Consider the following 27850-nt stretch of genomic DNA (forward strand, 5'->3'; position numbering starts at 1 on the left):
GTGTCCCATTATACAAAGACAACCCATCTCCTAGAAACTGCACAGCTCTTCCCCACTACAGGATGTCTGAAGAGACTGGGGATTGGGGGTGCGGTGACTCCCACCCGACCTGGAATTAAATGAATTTTCTCTGTTTAATGCAACCCAGTTTCAGCATTCCGAAATGTCAAGCCCTCTTTCTTAAGACGACTCCTACAAGCGACTACCAGCAATTTCCTCATCGCCTAAGATTTCTAAACCCCAAATTGGGAAAGAAGTTCTTGATTCCACTGGTGATTTCTACCTCGCCCTGGCACTGGGCAGATCAGTGGGAGTAATTTTACTCCCTGGTTGGGAAACACTTTGGGTCTGGCTGAGAACTGCTCTGGGGACAAAATGGCAAAAGAGATAGCAGGGGTTGGGGGCTGCCCGGGAGAGCATACCCTTTAAGCACCCTGCACCTGGGTCAGATGTTCTGTTAGTGTTGGCAGCGGCCTGGCACACCTGCCTGATAAACCCAGTGCTACTGGGGAACTCCAGGCTATATTTAGTCAAGGCTAGCTGCCCCAGCCACCTGCTACAGTAGTGCTTGCATGTAGCCCAGTGGTGTGGTTAAGGTCCGTCAGGGCATTACAGAAAGGAGGAGGGCACCTTCTCTGGCTCTCTGCAGCATGCATGTTCATTGGGCAAATATGGACATTGAAGGAGCAACCTGAGGCTCACACACACTGCTTGGGTAAGCAACATGGGACAGCCCAGAGCAACAAGGTGGGGGTGCCCAGGGCTGGTACGATAGTTTCACTCTCTGGCTTTTAAACCTAGTCACCTCTCACCCTGAAGGGAGAAAACATCTTTTTCAATGACAAGAGAGAAAGATCCTCAAAGACATTCAACAATGTCCCGCGTCACTTTTTTCTTGCTTGCTGGCGACACTGCTTCTCTCTGAAGACACGGACAGACGTTGGTGAAAAAACTCCACATACGTAACTTCGGTCCCCTGGGCTGCCTGCCTCTAATATGATTACACATTAAATGCAATAAATGGAGCAAAGTGGTATTATTTTTTCTGGGAAAAACCAACATCATAAAAGAGTCTTTATTGAATCAGAGGCCCATGAACTGTTCTCTTGCCTAATTATGGCTCCAAGTGAATGAGGCTGGGTTTCCAGGCAGGGCTCTCTCAAGTCTCCGGCCCGAAAAGCAATGGGATATTTGTCACAACTTGTCTAATTACAACAAAATCCACCAGGAGGGCAGACAGGGAGAATGCCAGGGGAGGTTGGCAGCAGCCCCTCCCCCCACTCGGGAGCTGGCGAGGGGAGGCTGGTTTTCTAGCTACTTCTATTTTCAGAGGCTGACCCCCTGCTCCACTCCCACCCCTCACATCTAAGTTAGGACCCCAAGACCCCTTCCCTCAAGTTCCGGCTCTGACCCCGCCTCCCCCAAGCCCATGTCTATAGAAAAGAGCCATTGTGGAGATGGGCTCCTTTGCCAGATGTTTCAACACTCAAAATCTGGCCAAGGTTACTGTGAGTGCGCGCATGCATGTTCTCAGACCTGGCCAAAGATGAGCACTTGCTGTCACCAGATTGCGGGAGAGAGTGTGAGGGTGGGGGAGTGAATGTGTCCGAGAGTCTGGGAAGGGAGGGCTCACCCTCCACACTAACAGGGTAGAGCTAGTGATTTGCCGACTTCTCACAGATATGGAAGGGTCTGGCCAGGAACACTGACCGGACATTCTGCTTATACTAAGTCCTGCTTGCGAGGATCTGCTGCACTCAAACTTCCAAGAGCAACAGTGAGTTCCAGGCCAGCCAGCGTTACACAGTGAGACCCTGTCCCAAGCAAACAAAAACAAAACAGTCCAAAAGCAAAGACCTAGTTTCTTCCTGCCTCTGTGTTCTGAAGCCCACAACAGCCAGGTCAGTGGTAAGAGGTCAGACCCCAGCCTGCCCCTCCCACGGACCTGTCTCCTCCAACCATCTCCAGTAGTGATCACCGGACTCCTCTGGAACATAGGCACTTCTGGCACCCCTACCCCAACCAGCTGGTTACAGGTAAATCTCTCTGGCAAAGGCTTTTCTTCCAGGGGTTTCTCTACAGATATCAAGTTAGCAATCGGGCTTGCCAACCTCTGGCTGTCCTATCTTGACCTTACTAGAGTTTGCTCATCAGCCCCACAAGCCCAGGGGTGAACTCTGGTATCACTTGGGACCAGCCTCCATGTCCTACCCTCTACCTTGTGCCTGGCATTCCCATGGGCTTTCTGTTCACTTTTCACAATGCCCCACAAAGCAGGTTTGGATGGAGTCAGAAAACTGAGTTTGGGGAGGTATTACCAGCCCAATCCAGCCAGTGTCTATAATGACCAAGCTCCCAAATCTAGTCAGCCAGTGCCTTCTCCCCAGCCCCGTCTGCAGCAGCACAACAGGTCCCTGACAGCCTTCTGGAAAGCAAGATGCTACCAGCAAGTGGGTACCACGCCCTTTCTCTGTTTTCAGAGGATCAGGAAGGAAAAGGGAAGAGGTGAAGGGCTATTTTTTAAATTATTCATCACTAGTGTGTGTGCGTGTGTGTGCCCTCATGTATGCACGCACATGTGCATGAGCACATGTGTAAAATGCAGGTGTGCCCATGTCAAAGCACACACATGGAGGTCAAAGGACACCATTCGGGACTCAATTCTCTCCTTCCACCATCAGAAGGATTAAAACTCAGATATCAGACATGCCCAGCAGTGATTTTACCCAGTGAGCCATCTTGCTCAGCTTGAAGGGTTATTTCTTATGCATGTGCTTGGGAGATTGGGATTTTAGCTTCTAAGAAAGGGAAGCCAGTGCTTACCCCTGAACCCCACACTCCCCAGGGCAAGAGATCCAGTGAAAGGAAGCAGTTTGCAGGCGCATGGACCACAAAGTCTTCCTAGATCCAAACTTCACAGCTGCACATCTTCAAATTCCTCCTACACCCCTCCCACTCTTCCGCACGCAGCCCATCCCCCTCTCCTCTGTCATGTCCTCTCTCAGGAGGGCTAAGACCACAAGGGGATGTAGTGTATTCGGCCCAGTTCCTACTGGGCAGAGAAGGTAATTTCAGGCCCCAAGATGGCAACAGTGAAATCAAAATCTCAGGACAGCTGGTTCCACGGGCCCCTTCATTTCCTCAGTCCTCCTGGGCAGCCAACACAGGGGGCTGGCTGCACAGTGATTTCCAAATTCCCCAGTTGCCCAGATCATGCCAAGAGGAGGGAGGGCACACCCATAGCGGGTGAGAAGTCATCTGCACATTCGTTCTGCGCAGGGCCAGTTAAGGCAACTAGAGACTTTAGTACTAAAGAAGACAGTTAATGCCTTAGAAATTCTAAAAAAAAAAAAATCACTGTGCCATAAGAAAGTATAGGCTCATGAAGTTCTGATTTTTCCCCCAATCTGATGATAATCTTAGCAAAAAAAGAGAAAAAAAAGCAGGGCTGGAGAGATGGCTCAGTGGTTAAGAGCACTGACTGCTCTTCCAGAGGTCCTGAGTTCAAACCCCAGCAACCACATGGTGGCTCACAACCATCTGTAATGAGATCTGATGCCCTCTTCTGGTGTGTCTGAAGATAGCTATACTGTACTTAAACATAATAAATAAATAAGTCTTAAAAAAAAAAAAAGCAAACTATTTTGTTCCCCTATTGAGCATGCTGAACTTGCCACGAAGCCAGTAAGAGGAAGCCAGCCTGGAGCCACCAGAGAAATTGAGATCTTTTTCCTGGGACTTTTCAGGACTTGTATTAGGGTCAGAGGTGGAAGGGTCTTCAAGCTGTCCAGGCTGATTGCTCTGCAGAACAGTGCACAGTGGCTGCCACAGGTTACGGGGTTCCTTTGAGGTCTGTCCTGGCAAATTCAGACCTCTCAGCTCCTGTGCTATCACTCAGGCTTGCTGCCTCCCCACCGGGGAGCTACCCCCAGAAGGCCAGGGAATTGGCTAGGAGACCCTGGGAGAAGCCTTTCTTCTGCTTTGGATCTCAGCCTCACCCTTCCCCTCATGTGCTCCCAGGGCTGGCAGAAAGGCCAGGGTGAGCAGTGGGGGAACCGACAGCTTCCCCACAGATGCTCCAGGAACTAAACAGCAACAAGAGCTGGTAAGACCAAAGTCAAGTCCTCTGCTACCAAGCCTAGTAATTTGATTTCAATCCTTGGGATCCATGTGGTAGAAGGTATACATGCATATACATGGATATGTATACAGGTATATGTGCATATACATGGATATGTATATGGGTATACGTGCATATACATGCATATACATATCTATGCTTATACATACAGATAAATAAATAAACAAAATATGCTAAACATTTCTAAAGCAAACAAACAAAATGAAGGAGCAAGCCTGGGGCAAGAGAAGGGCTCCAGATATTACCCCCAGCTTTTGATCATGAAGCTACTACCATTCCTGGTGTACTTCCCCAAGAATAACTTCCAAATAACTTCCCCAAGGCCATATGTGTCAGCAAACAACAGTTAGTATGAGAACCTGCCAGACTCAAAAGCATAAGGTCTCAGTCACACGGCACCTTTCTCAACCAACAGATATAAACATGGAGATTCAAATACGAGCGGGGCACATGGCCACACCACCATGGACACCTCCACACTCACAGTGTGCATGTGTGTGTGGGGGGGTGTGGGGGTGTAGCATGGATCTCTCATGGGAGAGCTGCTAAGTTGTGCCAGCCACTGTACACAGTTTAAAATATAAACCTTACCACACCCTCCCAAAGTAAAAAATCACAACCCTATTCACAAAGGAGAAACTGGGGAAGAGTCAAGTCACCTAGGCCACCCTGCCTACAGAGGGATCAGAACTGGAGCCCTAATACACCCAAACCCACCGTGTGCCTTGGCGGCCTTTAGAAATTAAAATGACCCCTCCCTTCCTGCTATATAACTCTCTTGTAGGGACTTATCACAGATCAGGAGCTCCGTGCTTTTGTGCAAAAGTCCTGACACTAGCCAAATATTTACCAGCCTTCAGAGGGTAGCAGAGCAGCCGGAGACGAGGAATCAACCCAATGAGGTAAGGAGAGCCAAGCAGTTGCTAGATAAAGGCGGTACAGGCACAGGGGCAGAAAGCCACCACCCTGGAGAACTTCACTTTGGACAAAGGCAGTGAAGACAGCCCAGGAAGACACTCAAGAGGCCGGCAGGGCAGGCAGTAGTAAAACAAAGCAAGCCTATCTAAGTATTAGCCTTCTCAGGCTGGAGGTGCAGCTTAGCAGTTATGGGCTCCGGCTGTCCTTCCCAGCGCCTACAAAGCATCTCACAATCATGTGGCCCTCCAGACACACCCTCTTCTGGCCTCCTCGGGCACCAGGCATGCATGTGATGCAGACATACATGTGGACAAAACACGTATGCACATAAAATAAACAAAAAATAAAGCTTTCAAAGTTGCCAGGACTTGAAGGTAGAGGAGTGGAGAACTAGCTTCTCCCAATATCACCCTTTATCATTCTTAGCCTGCTACGCAAAAATTGATCTTTAATCTTTAATAAGTTGAGATTTTATTTAAAAAAAAAAAAAACCTAGGAGGGGTGAGGTTAATTATTCACAGGGTTGCAATTTACTTAAGAGCTGAGGGAACGAGTGTTTCCTCCCAGCAAGCAGTACCTGAATTCACATGGGTCTCCCTGGAGGTCTAGCTAAAATCTTTTCCCTCCTGTCAGCTTTCCACCTTGCCTTTAGCTACTTCCTGAAGAAGGTTCCAGCACAAACAAGCCTGGCCATCCAGCCACATCCCCTTGAGAAGCCTTAAGGTGCCCATCTTCCAAGGATGGAATAGGGTGAGGTGCTGGGGCCAGGAAGGAGGAGTCTGCCAGGAGACACAGCAGAGCCACAAAGTCCTCAAGTGAAGCATTTGCTTTTGCTAAATGCATTTGCTTATTTAAAAGCAGAAATCAGCTGCTGGAGGAGAGGCCAACCCAGCCTAATGCCTATCTCGGTCAATGTTCCTTCCTTCCTTCCTTCCTTCCTTCCTTCCTTCCTTCCTTCCTTCCTTCCTTCCAAAAGGAGAGAAAAGAAAGGCAAAATTAAACAATTCACTTACCCTAAAGCAATGAAGGACCAAATCATTATCTAACTGAATCCCTAACACCTGGCCACAGCCATGCCTGACTAGGAAGGAGCTGCAGGCCCTGGATGCTAGGAGCTCCTGATTCCCAGTGACTTATGTCCCAGATTCCAAAGTTTGGCCCCTCCAGGGTGGGTGCCAAGCAGCCAGTCCGGCAAGCTTTTCTGCATCGCTCGGCTCCGGCTCACGTCTGTGGATGGTTTATGACTACACAATACTATGGAGATTTCCACTTCATTTACTTTTCGGGACTGATGTTGGGGGCTGGGACAACAGAATAAGCTGTTTTTTTCAGCCTGATCCTGCACCCCCAAAGAAAGCATTTTTCTTAATTAGGAACGAGGCTTCCAGAAGTGCCTTTCGTCCACTCCCTAAACAGTTTTGTCACAAAATGGTCATCTATCAAGATGGTAGGAAATCTACACCGTGGTCAAAGAAACTCTTTTCTCCCATTCTTCAGGCACCAGTGTACTCCATCAACTAGAGCTAGCATAGACACAGCTCAGGCTATGATCCTTGCTGGGGCTCATCAGCCGGCCCAACACCACATTTCTGAGACTTCTCTCCACACCTGGCTCCCTCTCCTGTCCCTACTGCTACATGCCAGCAAGGGACAGGGACTACTTTGCACGTGGTTCACAAGCAAGGGGAGCCTGTGGGGGAAAATACCTCTTATATGGTTTTTGTGCAACTTTGTACAAAGTGGTGGACCAACCTAGTTTTTCTGTCTCCAGCCTCCGAGCTTCTAGAAACCTCTCTCATTTCCTAATGCCAGGAAGAAGGGGGCAGGAGGTACCCTATTGGTCAGCTTGCCCTTCATACACAGAGTTCCAAGTGCTAAGTGCTCCTAGAACAGAGTCACACAACACAAAATGACAAAAGGGACCAAGGTCAGGAACTCGAGATTTCAGGGCTTTGTATGGAATTTTGTTTGGTGGTGGGGGTGGTAAGCAAAGTTTTAAGAGCAATAGAACTCGGGGGGGGGGGCTTTTTCAGCATAAAACTTGAAGGGGGTCAGTAATAGGTTATGAAAGAGGGCAAAAGACTGGTTAGAGAAGTGTCCACGGACTCCACTTAAGACCTGGAGTTGGGCTCCGCACCGAGGCCGCCTCTCCAGGAGCTTGTCCAGAAACCAGGCTCTAGCTTCCCCACCTCCAAACTCAAGGTTGGCGCCATACAGCAAGGCAGGCCGGTCCAGAAGAAAAATGCCCTTTCTCCCCCGACCCCAGGACATTCAAGCACGTTGCGATGTCTCTGCCGAAGCAAGAGATTCCCCCCCAAAACCGCACAGACACCCCGCGGCGGACGCCTTTCCAAGTCGCTTCTATCCCGATGGACATGGGAGGTGGGGGCCCAGCCCGAGCGCACGAGGACCAAGAAGGGGCGGGCTGCGGGCGGCGAGGAGTGTGAAGAAAATGCCGGTCCTGGGGACCGAGGACTGGGACTTTGTAGGCCAGTTGAACTGACACTCTCATCTTGCCCGCAAAGACCCAGCTCTCAGCTCCCGTCCGTCTTGGAGTTCCGGATGCCGTGCGTCCCCCACGACGGGCTGCCCGGGGCATGAGTCCCGCCGCCCGCTCTTGGCTCGAGGACAGTTTCTCAAAGAAGCCACCTGCCCCTCCCGGCCTCGGCCCCGAGGGCTCCAAAACCAGCCCTCGAAGGTTTACACGACGCGCAGCGCACCCTGCCCGAGAGAGCAGTCCTGGAGACGCCGGGAGTGAGCGCCCCCGGCCGCCCCCCGCCTCATATCCACCCGAGCGCAAGGGCTGCACGCCGAGAAACTTCCCAGCGCCCACACTCCGTGCCCGCGAGGCCCAGCGGTGCGCCGCCCGGTTACCTGCGCTCAGCTCGGCGAGGCGGGACCGAGCCACGGCGACGCAGACTGCTTCCTCCCGCACCGCGGCCGCAGCCCGCGCCGCGTACCCCGATGTTCCCGCAGCTTCGTGCGCTCCGGCCAAGGGTCCCCAGCCTCTCGAGACCTGCTCCGGGACCTAGGGATCGCCGCAGGGCCCCTGCCGCGCCCCGGAAGACATGTGCGCTGCTGCGGAGCCCCTCGAAAGTTGCGGGGCTCCTCTCGCTTGCTCTCCGGGCGCTATCTGGCTCCACGTGCTGGTGACACATCAGGAAGGCTGCGCGCCCCGCGGCTCCCGGAGGACCCACACGGCCAGCGCCCGCCCAGCGCAGCCTCCTCGAGCCCAGCCGACCGCGCTCCGCCCCGGTCCGCCCTCCGCCCGCCCCTCACCGGCGCCGCCCCCGGCCGAGACGCCCGCTCACGCTTACAATCCGGGCGGAAAGACCCTGGAGTGGGTTGGGGTGTCCCTCTCCAGAATCGCCCGGGGCAGAGGATCTGGGCCACCCGACTCGACAGTCTCAAGTGCCTTCCACCCAGTCACGCAGCCCTTCCTGTCCCCCGAGCCTCAGTAATTTTCCCCTTTCCTCCTCTGACCGGTCCGATCCGCTGCCGGGGCTTCCTCCCGTGAAGACCGGCGCCGGGAGCCCCCTGCCGGCCACCCTGCTCTCGCGCCGCGCGACTGTCGCGGAGCAGCGCTCTGCAGCGCCCTGCAGCGGGCCTCGATCACCCTACCCGCAACCTAGGCCAGACCTGCCATTGAGGGCTTCTTGGCAACCCCAATAGATTTTTAAAGTACCCAGTGTAGTTCCCAGGGAGAGAACCTCTTGAAAACCTGGGTTCCTTTAAGGGTGGGACTGAGATGCTGTGATACAGATGGGAGTAACCGAAAACTGTAGAGGTGAAAGCCTAACCCGCTACCGGTTTCTCTGTCTCTTCCCTCTCTGCTGGCGTGCAAAGGGTTAATTGGATGTGTACCATCCGCAGGCTTCTACCAAAATAAATCAGCGGAAGATTGATTCCAGGGGCCCTAGAGAAGCCCAAATAACCACCGAGACTGAGTTCCCTAACCATCTTCAGGTGGAATCTTGCAATCATTTACTTAAAATACCGTGACACTTCTGCGATCAGACATTGGCTACGTTCCGATCTCCTCTTTCCTGGCCCCACTATCCAATGCACGCTTTAAATCCTGTGGCGGGGCTGAGCGATTTCTCTGCCTGTGACACCCAGATTCCCTGATTAGGACAGACAGATGCGCTGAGGCAGGTGCTCAAAAGCCAACAGCTCTGGAAAAGCTTGAGGGCAGAAGGCTCCATGCCCTTAAAGAAGATGGGTGCAGGCTTCAGGCTTCTGTAATCCCTACTATTTCAGAGCCCCGGGCAGAAAGGAGGATACCCTAAGGAGGATACCCTGGCATGGTCGGTGATGCTGCCATTTATTGATGTCTGACAGACCCTTTGGATCTGTGAGATTCAGGAGCCTAGAGGAGCCAGTGTCCTGGAGGGATAAAAGAACAAGGATGTAATGGGTTTACCCAGACCCCAAATCCGGAGAAGCCCTCCAGAGATTAAGATTTGCTACTTGGCACCTCCTCCTGCTATCCCCTGCCCACATCAAAGGACATAGCTGGGGGGAGGGGGGCTAATCCCATCAATGGAATCAAAGGTGGTCAAGAAAGGAAATTCTGCAAATTTGGGGTAGCCACAGGCAGGTTGCAAGGCCACATTACACTAGAGAAGGCCAGTTACTAGGGCTCTGGCCTTCTCCTTACATGGCAAATGCCTCCTCTCCATCACTAGCTAGTCCATAAACAGACAGAATCCCTTGCTTCTTGGGGTGGCCCTGTAGGAAAGATGAGCACAGGCACTGGTCAAGCCAGACAGTGGGACTGGTCCTGCCTCCAGGGCCAGAAAGGGACCCAGAGAAAGGAAGGATTCCTGAAAGGTTGTCACAGTCTGTTGGCTCCATCTTGCAAGGGCTCCTGATGCCCCAGCACCTCCCGAGGCAAATGCTAATGTGGGCTACAGATAGAAAGGAGCATTTCTCAAACCTTGAGAGGTTAGTTAAAAAAAAAACAAAAAAACCCCACAAACTTTAGAGTGTGAGTAAAAGAAACAGCAGCTAACAGTTTAAAATCTAATTGTTTTAAGTATTGCTGTCACCTGGTGTCCAGAGAGAACAAAGAGTTACAAAGAACCTGTAGCCATGGGCAGCATGGGGTTCACACACACACACACACACACACACACACACACACACACACACACCTCATATATAGCAGTTTACCTTGATGTCTTCTCTTAGCCCAGGTAATGTTATGAGGGAGAAACACCAGGGAGGGCCCGTTTACTGCAGGAAACATCACTAGGATTACTAGGTTGGTCTCCAGGTGGAACCTGCTTCACTCCCCCACTGCCCACGAAGACGTCCACATGTGATTCCCTCCCCGTGGGCTTCAGTTTCCACATTGGCAAGTTGAGAGATCTTCCCCTCTGTGACTTCCCGGACCCAGCTGCAGAAAGGGGAAGGACATTAGCACTGACTGCTACTTGATTTTGATGACCTTTGTCTATACAATGTCACTGCTGACCTGGGCTAGAGTCGTCCTGCACAGGAGCCTCTGAATGACTTTCTGTGGGCAGAGTAAGTGAAAGGTCCCAGCGTCCTTGGTTGAGGGCCAAGCCTTTGGCCAGAGTTCTACAAGCTTCTTTTTTGCTCTGCCATTTAGGATAGATTTATTTATTTATTTATTTATTTATGGCATTGGGAATGGAACCAAGGGTCTCAGTCCTGGTAGGCAAGTACTCTAGCACTGAGCTATATCTTCGACCCTTAAAACATTTTTTTTGAGATAAGGGTCTAAGTAAATTCCGTAGGCTGGCTTTGAGAATCTTTCTGTAGCCCAGGTAGCCGTGGATATTTAATCTTCCTGCTTCAGCTTCCTGAGTAACTGGAACTTCAAGCCTGTGCCACTAGATCTCCTATAGGTCTGGTTTGATTGCTGTCTTTATTAAGCCTCCTCCCCCAGCCCCTGTGTGTGTGCGCATGGTGTGTCAGTCATTGTGACCTATTACTTTTTAGGAAGGGCATACAACTAGGCACAAGACCATCCTCTATCAGAGCTAAAGTCTAGCTCACATTCAGTGATGGGGGAGGGGGAGCAGGGGAGGGAGGCTTTGCCCAATCCACACCTGCCCCCACTCTTCCCAAGCATAGAACAAGAACCTGTGTCTGGGCCTCTGGGGAAACGCAGCCTTTGACAGTGCATCAGCATCTCCTCTTTGGATAGTGTGGCTGATTCTGATGATTTGGGGAACTACCTAGTTTTCCTTTTGGGAAGCCGGGCATGGTGGTTCACGCCTTTAATCCCAGCACTCGGGAGGCAGAGGCAGGCGGATTTCTGAGTTTGAGGCCAGCCTGGTCTACAAAGTAAGCTCCAGGACAGCCAGGGCTATACAGAGAAACCCTGTCTCAAAACAAACAAACAAAGTGTTGTTTATTAGACTGATACAGTGCCTGCTGGGCTCACAACTAGCAAAGGAATAGATGCAAAAGTCAAGGAACAGGAGAGCAAGCTTTTCTAAGACATTTCTGCTCATCTTGTGGAGGGCTAAATTTGGGGGCTGGAAGAAGGAGGTAGGCTTGTCAAACAGGAATAAAATATGGATCCCCAATTCCACATAAAGTCAGCTGTGGTGTCCACAATCCCAGTACTCGAGAGGTGGAGACAAGGAAGGTCATGAGTTCAAGGTCAGCCTCAGGCTTAAGGATAGTTTGGGATACAGGAGTCTCTGACTCAAAAAACAAACCACAAAGGACTTTGGGTAACCTTGAACTAATTCTCTTCCCTTGTCATTTTGGAGGCTATGAAATGACCTGATAGGCTGGTGGCTTTAGATTCGCTTTGTACTCAAGGATGGGCTTGGACCTTCAGAGACTGCTACAATAACCATCTATAAAGAATAATTATATCTTTACTCAAAAATATATTTGTCCTGTAGGTTGTGAGGGTTGTCCAAAAGGGGAAGAGAAGCGCCTCTGCCCCCTTACACAGATGTTAGAGTGTGGTACTTCAAGGTCAAAGACAGAAAGGATAAAGACAAGTGTGGCAGCAGACGCCTGGAACTAGGAACTGAAAGTTCCCACTGGTTGACAGACTCCCGAAAGATTCATCTATTTTGAGATAGTCAAGAAGCCAGGAGAGATGTCTCAGTGGTTAAGAACACTGACTGCTCTTCCAGAGGGCCTGCATTCAATTCTCAGTAACCACATGGTGGCTTCCAATCATCTATAATGGGATCTGATGCCCTCTTCTGGGCAGATAGAACACTCATATACATAAAGTAAATATTTTTAAATAGGCAAACATGCAAAAAAAACAAAAACAAAACAAAACTGGGGAGGAAAGGAGGTTCATTGAGAGCTCAGGCCAGTTAGACCCCAAGTCGACTATTGGGAGCTACTAAGACAACACAATTGTCCTGATCTCTGAATTGGGCCTCTCCCCGCCCTGAGAAGAAAAGGGGGTCAAAAGCGGGCCACCGAAGCATTGCTCCAAGAACAACCACAGATTGTTCCAGCCCTAAGTCAGTGCCGGATGTCCTGACCACAAGATGTACCCTGATACCACCAAGTTCCTGCCTCCCCTTGTAGTCGCCAAAAGAAAAATTTCCCCGCTGCCCCATCCCTCCTGCTGAGAAGTACTTCCTCTTTTGCTTGTGCATTTAAGCCTTGAGCCTTGCTGAATACAATGAGACCTTGATGCTAATCAGACTGCTTCCCGTGTGCACTTGGTTCTTGTCTCTCCCTCCCCCCATTTGGTTCTTAGGAGAAGATCCCCTCAAGACCCTCGAATAACTGGACCTGCTGGACGTGTCAGTCGACAAAATAAACAATTAGTACAGAAGCAAAGAAAATGGCTAGTGTTTATGCAGTGGTGACTGGAAAGGGGACTAAAAGAGACTTCTGAAGTATCTGCTGAAAATCTCTGAATGGGCAGGGACCCCATGAAACTCAATGTTCACCTGATTTGATTAGTTTAGGAATCTGGATTTCTTTGTACAATGAACGATTCGAGAAGATGTCTCTCCAGGGCCAAGAGATTGGAGTAAAACTCACAGCAGGAGGCTTAAGAGGTACAGTGGCTAAATTCTGCTTTTTAGTCAAATAGTATTCTCTCACAGGAAGGAAGAGGGTTGGCAGTAAACTGGGTTGCTTTAAGTTTCCTGGAGATCGAGCTGCCCACAAACTATTATGGCTGCACTGTGGCTCACACTGCAGTACAAACACTGTGGTTTGTTCTAGATCCTGACTGTGACACTCAGAGAGAGGACTGGAAGGGGAGCCGGCAGCTCTGGTCCTGCCATTAAAGAGGATTTTGACTGGCTTTAGGGGGTGGGAGTCACATAATTCTTACTATGGGCTCACAGTGGCTAAACCTGGTGGGACAGCGGACAATCATAAAGAGGTTGTAGAATCCTTGAGGTCCCTCGCTTATAGCTCTCAGGCAGGAACTGAGACTCTCAGGCCACAAAGCATTTGGAAAAGCCTTTTTCCTTTCCTTCTTTGACAGGGTCTCATGTAGTTAAGGGTGACCTTGAACTTGTGATATCCCTGCTGCTGTCTCTGCAGAGCTAGAGTTACAGGTCTGCACCATTGTGCTGGGTTTAGGGGGCCCTAGGGATCAAATCCAGGGCTTTGTGCATTCTAGGCAAGTGCTCTACCAACTGAGTTCCCTCCCCAGCCCTGGGAAGCATTAATTAGCTTTGGAGTTTAGCAAGTGAAGCAATGGGAGCCCAGAGTCTATAAGGGATTCATGCAGGTGACACCATAAACTCAGCAAAGCTGTCTTCTCTCTGTGCGTGCCCTCCAGTACCCCCAGCCTGGTTAGACACAGCTAGCTTGCAGAGTAATTGCAAGAACTCTCTGTTCTCTACCTTGCTTTAGCTATCCTCTGACCTCATAGACCTTGGCCCTGAAGAGCCAGAGGCTGGATTCCTGCCTCTGGCTCTTCACCTTTTGGGAAGTTCACACTTCCCCAGTATCTGTATGTTAACCCTTTCTGTACCTTGAACCTCTTCTGTTGGCTTTGTTTTGTCTCCTCCCTCACTCCTTTGGGGGCAGAATTCTCTGTTCCAGCTACTACAGAAAAGAGGAGTCCCGCCTAGGGGTGCTTTCTCACCAGGAGTGCACAGGGAGGGGCTGGAGTCAAGGCTATATCCAAGAGTACAAGGCTCCTGTCCCCATCCTACCCCTAATGTCTAGACCTTCAGGCCATTGTCAGAGACAAATCCTCTTTGTATGTAGTAACAATTTTATGATGGCACTGACACCTTCCAAAGCCAAGTGTTTCTCCTTCAGTTCAGGTATTGGGCTCTTACAATAAATATCTATATATACTCAGCTCACCCCGGGATCATCTAAGCAACAAGACCTGGGGAGTGAACTATACTTTAAATTGGGGAGGGATCTGGGGATGGGGGGGGGGGGGGAGTGACAGAGGGAGGAGCCACAGTAACAGAAGTATGAGTTAGAAAGGAAGAGGTGGAGTTCTATTCATGAAACCAGAGTGATATGTTAAGTGTTACAACTGAAAATTACAGAATCTGGCATAAAACTTGAGGTTTTTACTCTTGCGCTTGGGAGTCAGAAGTGGATGGCCAGTTCAAAGGCAGCCGGGTCTACATAGGGAGCGCCAGGATAGTTAAAGCTACATTGCTATGTGGTTAGACACTGTCTCCAAAACAAAAACATCCATCCAATCAACCAACCAACCAACCAAACAAGAAAACAACGAAAAATTGCTACCCTTTAGTATAGTTTTGAAGAGAGAAGCTAGTTGGTGGTAAACCAACCTCAGTAATCCCGGCAGGACACAGGAGACCATATCCTAAAACAACAAACAAAATGGGATCAGGAATTGGACGTCCTGTCACATGAAATCTGGCCGTTTACCTTACAAAAGACTTGGAAGTGTCACAACTATGTGGGGCCTCATATAAAACGTCAAGGCTGAGAAAGGTGTGGGCGCCTGGGGGAGGGGAGGGCAGTTGGCTGAGCAGGAGAAAGCGGCGACACGCACGTTGTAGGGAAGGAAAGTTCACAGAGAAGGCTTCGTCGCTGGGATCCAGACCGGAGTCGAAGGGTAGAGGATGCAGGGAGTTCAGCAGCTGTGCAGGGCCTCTGGAAAGAGTTACAGTGCTCTAGCCCCGAACCGGTAGAGGAGGGGCTGAACTCCTGAACAAAAACAAACAAAAAAGGGAGCTGAAAACACGCATCAGCTAACAAGAAAATATCCCTGCCAAACACAGGCACGGACGGGGTTCGAACCCGCGATCTTCGGTTTACGAGACCGACGCCTTACCACTTGGCCACCGCGCCTGACAGCCGAGCGGCTGGTGGAAGCTCTCAGTGGAGGGGAGGTGGTGCGGGCGGGGAGGCGGGCAAGCCCCGCCCCTTGCTCAGGCCCCGCCCCCGCACAAAGCCCGCCCACCGAGCGTCTCTGACTGACGGGTCCCGGCCCCCTTCCGCTCGGCGTCTGCTTAGCGGATAGTGCTGCGGGCCGGCGGGCCGGAGCCCTGAGGACACGGGAAAGCCTCGGCGGCCGCGGAGCCATCCTCTCCCCACCCCGCTCGGGCCTCACACAGCCGGGAGAGGCCTCAGAGCTGTGCGTGAGGTCCGGCATGAGCGTGAGAGCGGGGAACCAGCTTGTGGACGGCGGGGACCCGGCACGGCGCGGAGGCCCGGGTGAATAACGGAGGCCAAGAGGGCGAGGCCGGAGGGCGAGACTACGGAGAAGGAGGGCGGTCATCGGAGGGAGACGGGGATTGAGGGACAGACGGGACTTTAATTCGCTTTAGGTTTAGTTCCAGGCGAGGGATGGGTGAGGGGTTGGGGTGCTTCTCCCACTGTCTCCTCGGTCCTCCATTTCGTCGACGTTTATGTCGTCAGGTATTTACTGGAGACAGAGACTCCCAGGCTGACTTCAGACTCTCAACTCAGGATCCTTCCTCCTCCATCTTCCAAGGGTTGGGATTTCAGGCCTGGGCCACTAGGCCCGTTTTACCGGATGCTGGGGAATCGAACCCAGGATTTCGTGCGTGCTGAACTGAGCTACAATCCTAGTTCCTAGGTCTAGTATTTAACTTTGTAATTTTTAAAAAGTCTTAAAAGTTTTAGTAAGGAAATTTGGTCTCTGAATCCTATGGCCATGGCATCTGTTCCAGGAGAGAGGAGAGAGTGGCCCTCCCCTTGGTGCAGGGCTGTGATGCCAACCGGGCTGTCAAAGGTCCCACTCACCAGCCTTCTTAGGTGCACTCCTGTAAGTAGGATAGGACATCCTGGCGAAGGAAACGCCCTCCATAGGGCTCGTGCTATTAGTCATTCTGCCTGCATGTATGCCTAACAGACTTAGAAGGCGGCCCCAGATCTCATTACAGATGGTTGTGAGTCACCATGTGGTTGCTGGGAATCGAACTCAGGACCTCAGGAAGAGCAGCCAGTGTGCTCTTATCCTCTAAGATATCTCCTCCAGCCCCCTAGAATTTTTTTTTAATGTAAAATTGGGGAGATTTGTAAAACTTAAGGATATCGTTATGGATGTATGTTAAAAACACAACTTTTTTTTTTTTTTTTTGGTTTTTCGAGACAGGGTTTCTCTGTGTAGCCCTGGCTGTCCTGACACTCACTTTGTAGACCAGGATGGCCTCGAACTCAGAAATCCGCCTGCCTCTGCCTCCCGAGTGCTGGGATTAAAGGCGTGCGCCACCACGCCCGGCTAAAAACACAACTTTTATTATAACTTTGTTTAGTTTACATAGTGTTAACTGGACATAAGTACCTTGTACAGCACAGCACTACAGATTTTTTTGTTTCTTGTTTTTGTTTTTTCACTGCGAGGCCTGGACTGGAACTCTGGGTCTCCTGGACGGTAGACAAGGTCCCCACCACCAACCTTTACCCCAGCACCCTCCCCCCAACTCACACACTCTCTAAGAGGTTGTTTAGAATTTTACTTTATGCGTGTGAGTGCTTCACTTGCAGGTATGTATGTGCACCAAGTGTATGCCTGGTGCCAGCCGAGGTCAGAGGAGGGCATGGGATCCCCTGAATCTAGTAATGGATGGTTGTGAGCCGCCCCCCCCACACACACACACACACTTTGAGTGAGTGCCCAGAAATAAACTCAGGTCCTCTCCATGAGGAATAAGTATTTTTCTCCAATTCTTTCTACTGTCTGTTCTGAGCCAGGGTCTTGCTGAGTTGCCCCTGGTACTCTTTAGCCCCAGGACTTGGGATCCAGTCTGAACTGAAACCCTGCCCCTTAGACACCATATCCCTTCTCCACAGGTCTCTGGCAACCATTATTCTTTCTGCTTTTCAGAGGCTGGCAACCTTAGACCCTTCATGTCTAAGGAATGGCGCAGCGTGTCTGGTGGGGACCAACTTACTTCAGCCCTCAGTTTCCATTTTGTAACTGCAGAGGGATGTGCTGGCTTTGTTCCCTCACAGGCTTAGGCCACATTCTCTTTACCTGTCACTGCCTGGTAGACTTTTTTTGGTTGTCAATAATACTCCAATGAGAAGAGTGCGCAAGTTCATGTGAGATACACACCCAGAAGCAGCACTGTGGGTTTTGTAGTAATTTTATTTTTACATTTTTGTTTATTTTGAGACTGGGTGGGTCTCTCTCTTTGAAGTCCTGGCTAGCCCACTACTTGTGATTTGTAGAACAGAATGGCCTTGAACTAGCTGAGGTTGGCCTCCCTTTGCTGGGACTGAAGGTGTGCGCCACTGTGTGTGGCTTTCCATAAAGGTTCCATTGTTTGGAATTCCCACCACAGCTCACAGGCAGCTCTGTGCCACTGTATCATTTTCTTGGCTGTGAATAGTGGCCGCCCTCACTGTGCTGATTACTGGCTTGACATCTTTCCCTGGGCTTGCCAGCCATTTGTGTGTCTTTGGAGAAATGTCTTCTTGTGTCCTTTTAAAATTGGCTTTTTTGTTCTTTTTGTTTGTTGCAGCTTAAAACATGGTTACTAGCTTCCTTTTAACCTGTGCTCAGTGAATTTTTGTATATGAAGCAAGGATCCAGTCTAGCTAGCCTTCAAGGGATACAGCAGGGAGGTGAGCCAGACACAGCCTGTAGCTGAACTCAGACTGGGAAGACCATAAACCATTCTCTCTGCGGATCACAGAGGTCATAGAGCTACCCTGCTGGGGACAGTCACATACAGGTCCGGTACCTGTCCATTCTAGGTTTGAGGTTGGGTTCTTGGTGGAGTAGATAAGACTGCAGAGCAGCTAGGTACAAACGATCAGAGCCATGTCCAGCATCCCTACTGCCACTATTGAATTTCAGTTTCTTCCTCCACAAAATAGGTGTCAGCCATTAACTGTGGCCCTGCATGAATCAAAAATAGATCAGGGAGCTGGGCATGGCAGCCTGTAATCCTAGCACTCTGAGATTGAGGCAAGAGGATCAGGAATTCAAGACCAGTAAGGGCTATCTGAGACTCTGGAAAAATGGAAACAGCCTAGAGATGGTTCAGTGAGGACAGGCACCCGATGCCGGGCCTAAGTCCACAGTGGAGAGAAGCACCTCCCGCAAGCTTCTGGGCCTCCACAGACACTGCATGGTATGCACACCCCTGCACATGCACACACACATATATAAAATGTAATTTAAAGGCTGCTTCAGTTTTCACTGCTAAGGTTAGGTCCCAGAGTAGGAAAGGCCACCCTAGACCCCTTTTCCTTTCCCTTTGGGACTGTAGCAACCTGACACTTTTCCTGTTGATCAAATTTCCCAGACACTACAAAGCTCAAAATAAATCTGCGAATACTGGGTTAGCGGCAGGGTGCAACTTGCAGCCTTTGGCGTGTCAGCAGCACCCTTTCATGTCTTGTCAAATTGCTTTCCACACCATGCTCAGGACCTTCTTACTCCCTGCCCTTGCTACATCATGGTATCTGGTCTATGGCTTTTTTTTTTTTTTTTTTAAGAAAAGGTCTCAAATTAAATAGACAGACAGACAGACAGATAGATAGAACAAGCCCCATAAAGCCTAGGCTGGCCCAGAACTTCTGATTCTGATTCTCAGACCCCCCAGAGCCAGGATCAGCAGTGTGTAACATACTATGAGGGGAAGGAGAGGCGCTCTCAGTATCAGAATCGAGAGAGTAACCATTTGGGCCTCCTCGGGAGACTGAGAGAAGACAGAATCCTCTTCAAGTATCACCCACAGCTGCAGCAGGCTATGGGAGTTTCCCCTGAATGTGAGCCTGCAGGGACACACAGTGAGGACTGCCCATGAGACTCCTGGACAGTAAGAACTCAGCTTGGTTGACGCTGGGGGACCAGTTCTGCTCAGGTGGGTTCCCTTAGAGACAGGTGCATCTTCTGAGTGGACACTGGGAAAACCTGCCACCCCACGTACTTGTCTCTGAGCCCGCTGTCTCAGCTGTTCTTCCTGGTTCTGCAGACCATACAGCTCTCCCTTGGGTCATCACAATCTCCAAGGCACAGTGTCATCCTATAGGCTGTACTGTAAGTGGGCAGTTAGTGCTCTTCGGGGTAAGCCTAACAAAACCTCAAATCCTGAGCAAGTGCCAGGCTGATGTGATGACCTGAATTCAAGTCCCAAGAACCCTGTAAAGGCAGGCAGTGGTGTTTGCAATGTCTGCACTGCTACAGGAAGGTGGGAGGCAGAAAGAGGAATCCCAGAAACTTGTGGGCCTGGTGTACACAGGCGTTAGCAAAGAAACATCTCAAACAAGGAGAAAGTAAAGACTGATACCCACACTGTGCTGACCTCCATATATGCAACGTGGCATATGTCTGCCTCCACCATCCACACATAACACACACATTCACATATAAACACACCAAGATTAAAAACCCCAGTGCTTTTCAATTTTTGTTATTGTAGGGTTGAGACAAGGTCTCTCTATGTAACTTCAGTTGACTTCAAACTCACTATGTAGACTGGGCTGGCCTTGAACTCAAAGATCATCCTGCCTCTGCCTCCTGGTATTGGCATTAAAGTCATGAGCCACCATGCCTGGTTTGTTTGTTTGTTTTATTAAACACAAAAGTCATATTTGCAATACCATGGTATTCAAGTCAAAAAAATCTGAGACACTAAAGTTAGCTCAGAAACCTGGGACTCAAAACATGACCTGGGCTGACGAGGGTGGGAAGAGTGAGGAACTCCCTGCAGTCTCCTGAGAGCTGCCAGGCAGGACAGGCTAGGAGCTGCCTCCAGAGCTTCTAGGCCTATGGCCCAGTTTACCCAGAAAACTTGGCCAACTGCTGACCCCGACAACCCACCCAGGCAGCCAAGCCAGGTTGCAGTGTTCCCACCCTCCTTCCCAGACCTCTCCTGTTCCTCCTGAGTGAGCCCCAGGTGCTCGCTCCTAGCCTACCCCTCCCGCCTCAGCCTCTTAGACCACCCTGTTAGGGAGAGGTGCCCCAGCTTCAGGGCTCCACATATGCCACGCCTTCCCCTTGGGGCCTCTCCAGGACTGGAGTCCCTCCTCTCACTTGAACAAGTCTCGTCCTGCTCTGTGATGAGTCTCCCTATCAGCAGAGCCTGAATTCTGGGTGACTGGCGAGCAGGGTCCCTGGGGTGGTTCAGTGTCCTCATCTGGTAATAAGCCACCCTTCCAAAAGCACGTCAGCTCTACCTGGCACTCAGTGGGCCCTGGCACATGTGAGCCGGTGCAGCCTCTCCGTGTGCCAGAGTCTGTGACTTCTGTGCCGTACATAAAACTGCAAACCATGGACTGAAAAAAGATTTATTATGGGCTGGCGAGATAACTCAGTGGTTAGAACACTGGCCGTTCTTCCAGAGCACCTGTAGGCTTGGGTGTCTGCTGGCAGCCCTGGAATCAGGAGTGGGTGGTATGAACCCCACTGGAGTCTTCCAGTGTTCGTTCGGTACAAGGACTGGGTCAAAGCAGTATGATGTCCCACCAGCCCCGCCATGGGCTGGAAAGGGCTATCAAGCAAGCTGGACAGAACAGAAAGACAGAGAAATAAGGGGACATGACAGGGAAAGGGGTCCCTTATCCCCAGATCTCGTCTGCAAGAAACAAACACCACTACTGAGAGATGAGATTGCAGCAGAGAAGTCCCTTGATGATATAGCCTACCTGTGTGGTCTGTGAACTTTATCACATGCCCCGCTCTCCCTTGAACCCGAGCAACAGGCTCCATAAATCACCGCACCATTTCATTTGCAAAAGGAGAATTTTTAAGATGGAAAATCCATTAACAAATTTATAAACATTTCTTTGTTGTTTGAAGCTGGATCACATTCCTTTAATCCCAGAACTATCAAGCCAGAGGCCAGCAGACCTCTGAGACCAGCTTGGTCTACCTAGTGAGCTCCAGGCCAGTCAGAGATGCACATCGAGACCCTGTCTCAAAAAAAAAAAAAAAAAAAAAAAACAGTTTGAGAATAAGTCCCACTATATAGATCCTGCTGCCTGTGAACTCACATAGATCTACCTGCCTGTGCCTCCCAGGAACTGAGATTAAAGACCCGTGTTACTGTATCCAGCCTAAGCTTAATTTATAATTTATAAACACTGAATCTACTTGTTACATTCTTTGAGCATTACAACTTCACAAGCCACAAAACCACATATATAGCTACTGTTATGACACTTGAGTCCCATCCCCTGCACTTTCCCTGAATGTCGAGGTTGTCTCACACGTTTAGACCTCCAATTGCCATCCCTATTTAATGAACCCAGCTCGGCTTCACATGGACTCATCCTGAAGTTCTTTTCTGTCTAGCAGTCCAGATGTTGGCTCCACCTGAGTGGCGGTCCAGAGGCAGCAAACTCAAGCTCCAGGGGCCTGGGTCGGGCTGCCAGACTGACCACACGGGAGGACCTGGTGAGCATGTGGGTGGCAGGGGTGGGGCTGGAGGGGTACATTTCCAGCTGTGTTTACTCCCACGCCTTCCAGCACTGTAGTACAGGTGACAATTTCTTCAGTGGGGCTGGGGGTGTGTGAGCTGCAGCTTCTAAAGATAATGTACCTGTGAACTGAATGTGACTTCATTTGGTCCTGAGGCCAGGACACATGCCTGCCTTTCTCCCCCGCACCACCTCCATCCCCTCTCCCAGTCCCCCACAGAAGTTCACACAAGTCAGGCACAAAAAGCCAACTTTTTATTTACACTGTGGTCTGTACAATACAGTTCCTTGGAAGGTGCCCCCCACTGAAAGCCTGTTTCTGGAGAGAACAGAGTGGAAACGAACAGTTCAGGGCCTGGGCTGTACCCCATTCTCCCTTCCCTGGGGCCTAAAGTGGAAGCTCCTTCCCAAGCCCAAAGCTAAGGCCATCTGCAATCACTGGCTTCTGAGGCAAAGCCCCAGACGTAATCCCTGGGAAGGCAGAGCCTATCTGCCTATAGCTTCTTCCACCTGGACCCAGAAGGCCCAGCCCCATGGAAGCTGAAGCTGGGAGCCAGCCGGCCGAGAGTCCTCAGCACACTCTGCCCTGTGCAGGTCCTGACGTTGGTCTGGTGATTAATGGCACTCTGGTCTGAGCACCAGCAAACACGGAAGGGCTGGACAGGTAGTGATAGCAGGCAGGGACAGTGGCAAGTGACTTCCTCTAGCACACATCAGGGGAGACACGAGAGGCAATGGCCCTAAACCCAGATGTATTGCCAAGCACTGGAAACCACATGGCTGGGGCTTCCTCCAGAAGAGCCATGCAGAGCTTTGTAGACCTGTCACCTCCCTGCTGGGGCCAGGGCCTCATTTTAAAAGAAATCTTTTATAAATACCTGAACCCACGAGGAAGAGGTGTGTGAGAGAGGCTGGTCTGCACAAAGCTACCCTTGTCTGGGATGCAGGGCTTCTAAACTAGCTGCAGGTACATGGGGATTAAGTGGTCCCTATGCTTAAGATTGTAACAAAATCCTGTACAAAAGTTACCAAGTCAACAGAGCTGGGGAGCTATGGGAAGTCGACCTGGTGGGGCAAAGTGTTTGCCAGCTGGCCTCAGTTGAGCCATATGGCTGCACACGTGAGTACACACAGGACTGGGGGAGATGGGGGAAGGGGACGTACAAAAGGGGGCAGTGGGTAACAGAGAATCCTGTGTGGTGGTAACAAGGAAAAAAGGCACAAGGACCCCAAACCATGCAGACAAGAAACAGTGCAGAACGGTAAAGAAGACAGTCCCAACACAAGAAGGGCCACCAGAAGTTAGGCCTGCAGGAGAGGTGGCCTGGGACTCTGCCCTCCCTATGGTACCTCAGGAATGCACATCCCTACAATACAGTCACGATGGGAAGAAGAGGAGTCCGCAAGGAAGGAACACCAAAGCTCTCCAGCTCCTAGTGCACAGGGTGACAAGGCCGGTAACCTTACTATGCTTTCAGAAACAAAGCCTTTTCTGGAAGTGGCTGTTTTCTTAGCAGAGCAGCTAAACGATGGCAGAGCCACAGAGCTGCCCCTCCCTGAAGGTGCTACCTCTACTTTTTCCTGATAAATCCATTGCAAGTACATTCTGTCAGGGTCGAAATCAGGACAGGGAAGGTCCTTCCAAGATCTGGCTGCTCTAACTGGAGGCCCCTCATCAAGCGCATGCTAGTGATACCAGCCTGGGGAGCCACCAGAGGGAAGCGCTGGGCCCCAGTGAGGAAAGACTGGGGATAACAGGCATCACTGAGGCCCTAAAGAGCTTCACCTGGACTTCTACAGAGTCACTGGACATCCTGGTGACTAGCCTGGTGACCACCCTGTATCTTTCCCACTCCCATCAGTCCTATCTAGACAGGTGTAGATTTGCCAATGCCCCTCAGATGAGTGAAGTCCTCCTGATTCTTTAGGCCTTGCTGTAGTCTCTGGATCCCTTACACAGCCCGGTATGTACCAACAGCCCCAGGACCATCAGAACCAGAAGGACCACAACTCAGGACTAAGGAGCGATCAGACCATCACCTAGAGTTCTCCAGTGTGTGGGCTGGGTGCTGATTTGGCACTGACAGGGAAACAACAGAGACACCCTTATGAAATGGACAAAAGCCTGCAGAGACAAGTGGCCACTGCGTCTAGGCTGCTCTCAAGGTCCAGCTCTTCCTGCCTGCCTGCCTCCAATTCCCAATGGGCCTATGCCCAGTCAAATGCTGGCACTTATATCCTGTCCGTCTAGGGTAAGACTTTCAGAGTAGTGGGAGCAGCTGGACTCTCAGGGCAAGGACCGCTCAGTGGCATAATTACCCATCCTCTGGGCCACACACAAGCTTCTCCAGCCCTGCTGACCTCATTTCACATGATTTACGGGCCTCCACCTTGATCGGTGTATGAACAACACTTGGGAAGGCCACTGAAGATACTGGTGCCGGGCCACACTGTGCTACCAATTATATATGGAAGTCAGAGGTGGTTCTGTCATCAGCTTTCTTCCATGCTGCCAGGGACTGAACCTCATGCTAGGCCCTCCAGCATCAGGTACGACACCAGCACACTGCCAAACTGGCAGACTCAGGCTCAAGGCCTGGTGTTCTGCTTGGTCCTTGAGATTTGTGGTTTTAGTATATCAGAAATAAAATTTTCAAAAGGAACTTCCTCTGGAGAGTCCCAAAGAAAAACTACTGGTCTAAAAAAAAAAGTGGCTAATTCAAAAATAAAAGGAAACAAATCAGGGAGACAGAAACTCATCTTGTTTGGCTCCCAGTGGAATACAAGGATGGCTAAGTGTCACATGAAAGGTGTACTTCCTACATGGTCCCCAACCTTCCTGGACCTTGGCAAATCACTGCAGACCCATCATCTTAGAAAGAGCCACACCCTCTTCACAGGAGACCTACCTAAATTACCTGTGGCATTCTTGAAGCATTCCAAGGCCTGGCCACACCTCTACCAACTGTCAGAGCACGTGAGGATCAGAATGGTAAACGCTTTCTAACCAGGTATAGCATGGAACACGGTGATCTAAAACCTCTTGCTTATCTGAAATCCAAATGTAACTGAGTGCCAAGTGTAACCTCTAGACTCCCGAAGTCTCGGGGGGCTCACAACTGGAACGTGAGCCAGGGAGGCAGTAGAAAGAGAGATCAGATTCTTGCCAAGCAAGGGAACTTCTGGAACATCCCATGGGTGGTGTGGCACTGGGACCCCTGGGCCTTCTAACCCAGAACAGAAAAAAACAAAAAAACCCAGAAACCTACTGTCACCACTACAAGAAACAGCAAACAGCAAACATGATCTTATGGAGAAGTTGACAAAGTTTTCTAAGTGTATTCTGTAAGAAGGCTGGATTTCGTCTGAGGTGTGTTACATGGAAGTCAGACCACATTCAGAAATCATTCTTCCAGAGGCCTATATAGCAAGCGTCCAGATCCACAGGGGCTTCCAAACCTGGTCATGTCCTCAGGGAGTCCACTCTTCCAGCCCTACAACTTGGGCCTAAAGCCTTCCTTCCCTGCCTGTTTCCCTGACAGATTCCTTCCTCTTCTGTGACACTGTGACTCTGGTCTCTGTGGCCTTCTCTGGAAACCCACATACAAGTGAAGCAGGTGGCCCATACAACTTCAAGTCTGAACTGCTCACCTGAGCGTAGGCCCCTCTTACCAGGACCTACATTCAGCTGGCCTCTGCATTCTGCCAGCGTGGCACCTGGACCAACCTCAAGCCATGGTTATCTTCCCATTCTTCCTCACAAGACTCCCTACCCAGCCCCCCCTTTTTCTACATCTTCCCAGACGCCAGGGAAGGAAACCCCGTATCCCAGATCAAGCCTTCCGGTCTTCCTGGTGTGGCTCATCCAGGCAGACCAGGCCCACGCACCACCTATGCAGCATGAGATGAATTCCATACACACGATTACAGGGAGTCTCAAAAGCCAAAGAAAGCACCATGACTGGACTGAAACTGACCGCAGCCCCGTCTCTGCCAAGTAGGCACACACCCCAGGGCACACACCCAGATCCCCTATTTACTTTCAACTGTGCCTCCTTTCTGTTCGCTAGCCTCCCCAGCATCCCTAAACCTTCCTTTTTACACAAGATGTGCTCAAGAAAACAAACTGAAGGGGAAACTTGAACCATACTCCTTTATAGGAGCTGGGGTAAGGAAGCCAACCAATCACAAGCCACAAGCCGTATAAAACTGAGATAAACCGGAACGTTCTGCGTACAGTACCTACTCCCAGATCACATTTTAACCCCCCAACCCCCAACATGGGTGTGTGTATGTGAATTCCCATCATGTATTCACAGAACGGAAGACTAAGGTTCCCCCAGTGTTCTCCACTGGACCTCCTGCCAGCAGTGTCGGCTCTCTACCTGGGGACCTGATTCAGATGGGTCTGAAAGCCAAGGCAAGGGTGCCAGTCCTGCAAACCCTTCCCTAGGCCTGTCCTCACCAAGGAGCATGGAACCCAGAGAGGTCACGTGTGATGATGCAGCCATGAAAACACACCTCTCTCCCAGGCAATCACTCCTTTTGGCCCCCAGTGCTAACACACACCTGCCTTGGGGCACCCTACCCTTCTTGGCCTTCCTTCCACCCCCAGCTGAATGCTGCTTGTATTTCCCATCTTCAGAACAAAGCAAAGCCAAACCAGAAAGGGGAGGTAGGCAAGCAAGACTGGGAGGGGCTCAGAAAACTACGATGGACTCAGCCCAAAGGCATGGACAGTGCACACTAACTGCTCTGTAAGCCCAGTCCACTGGACCTGCTTATCTGCACCCCAGGGGGCTAGCCCTCAGGGGTCTCTCCAATACCCCTTCCTCCTCTGAGCTTAAAAAGCAAAACAAAACAAAACAAAAAAACCCGGCTTGAAAGGTGGCCTGAAAGGTTGGCAAGGACACCAAATTCTGGAGAATGTAACAGTTTTGTCCCCACTCCAGTGGGGGAGGGGAGAGAGAACCCATCTCCTGAGAGTATCTTCTAACCCTTATCCCAGAGGTAGAATCATTTCATCAGTATCCTAAATGCAAGCTTCCAGGCCTTGCTGTTAACTCCTGAGAGTGTCTCTCCCACATCCAGTCCCCTCTGCCCCTCACAAAGGGGCTACAAAGTGCACACACAGCTCACCATGGGTTGTAACCCACAGCTATGGCCCCAAGTTCACTCCTTGCCCGTGTGTGCACAGCCTCCTGCACGTACGTACACCAGCACACACACAGAGGGTGCTCAGAGGTACAATCACAGAGTGCATGTGGGCGAAGCCTGCATCTTTCTTCGTCCTCAGGCAGGCCTGCCCCTAGGTCCCAGGTCCGACGGACGCTCTGCAGCCAGCCCTGACTCAGTGTTTAATCTCCAGGATGGAGGGGTTGTGGTCCAGTATAGCCAGGATAATCTTGTCCATGTACTGTCTCAGTCGGAAGTTGATCTCCTCCTGCTCCTTCAGGGCCTCCATTAGCTGAAGGGAATGAGAAAGGTGGGTCAGACGCTGAGCCAGTGACCAATGACAGAGGGGCCCAGATCGGCTGAGCATTTTAAGCAGGGATCAGAGCCTAAGGCAATTTCATTGACCCGGGAAGGGGCTAAAGTATGGGGAACTTTTCACAGACATTGGGAACACTGGCCAGATGCACTCACAGTCAGGGCTGGGGCTGCCAGCTTTTTCTCCACCGAGACCAGTGCCCTTCTCACTCTAGCCTTGCCTTATCTAGCCGCTCTCTCACAGAGACATTTAAGTGCAGCTAAACTGTTGCTCCAACCCCGTGGAGTTACCTGCTCTCCTTGAGGCCAGAGGAGTCAGGAACACAGAGGCTCAGTTTCACACTAAAACTCAACTGAGTGTTCTGGTAACTGATATAGAGAAGATGGGCCGTAGTGCTAGGAGCTGGGCTCCCTTCCTGCTGCCATGGGTGTGGCCTGTCATGTCTACGGGGAAGCACTGAAGCTGTGAGCTAAGAGACCAAG

The 27850-nt window shown here is 50.8% G+C and overlaps 1 protein-coding gene, 1 long non-coding RNA gene and 1 other non-coding gene across 8 annotated transcripts in view; all 3 read right to left on the reverse strand.

The window, feature by feature from the left end:
• Positions 1-14747: 14747 nt before the first annotated feature.
• On the reverse strand, positions 14748-15350 carry LOC110304170 (uncharacterized). The gene is made up of 3 exons (XR_002379023.2): positions 15312-15350; positions 15030-15184; positions 14748-14837 (listed from the first exon to the last, which is right to left on the reverse strand). It is a non-coding gene; the product is annotated as an uncharacterized LOC110304170 (long non-coding RNA).
• On the reverse strand, positions 15257-15328 carry Trnat-cgu (transfer RNA threonine (anticodon CGU)). Its single transcript has one exon. It is a non-coding gene; the product is annotated as a tRNA-Thr (tRNA).
• A 6760-nt stretch (positions 15351-22110) lies between the features above and the next one.
• Positions 22111-27850, reverse strand: part of Rab11fip4 (RAB11 family interacting protein 4) — a 106382-nt gene continuing 100642 nt past the window's right edge. For all 6 annotated transcript variants that reach the window (XM_021176630.3, XM_021176628.3, XM_029483748.2 and 3 more), the window contains one exon: positions 22111-27344. In XM_021176630.3, coding sequence (XP_021032289.2) covers positions 27228-27344 — 117 coding nt within the window. In that variant the 3' untranslated portion in view covers positions 22111-27227. The remainder of the gene's footprint in view (positions 27345-27850) is intronic.

Source organism: Mus caroli, unplaced genomic scaffold, assembly GCF_978045245.1.
Source record: "Mus caroli unplaced genomic scaffold, Mus_caroli_1 scaffold_13, whole genome shotgun sequence".
NCBI lineage: Eukaryota > Metazoa > Chordata > Mammalia > Rodentia > Muridae > Mus > Mus caroli.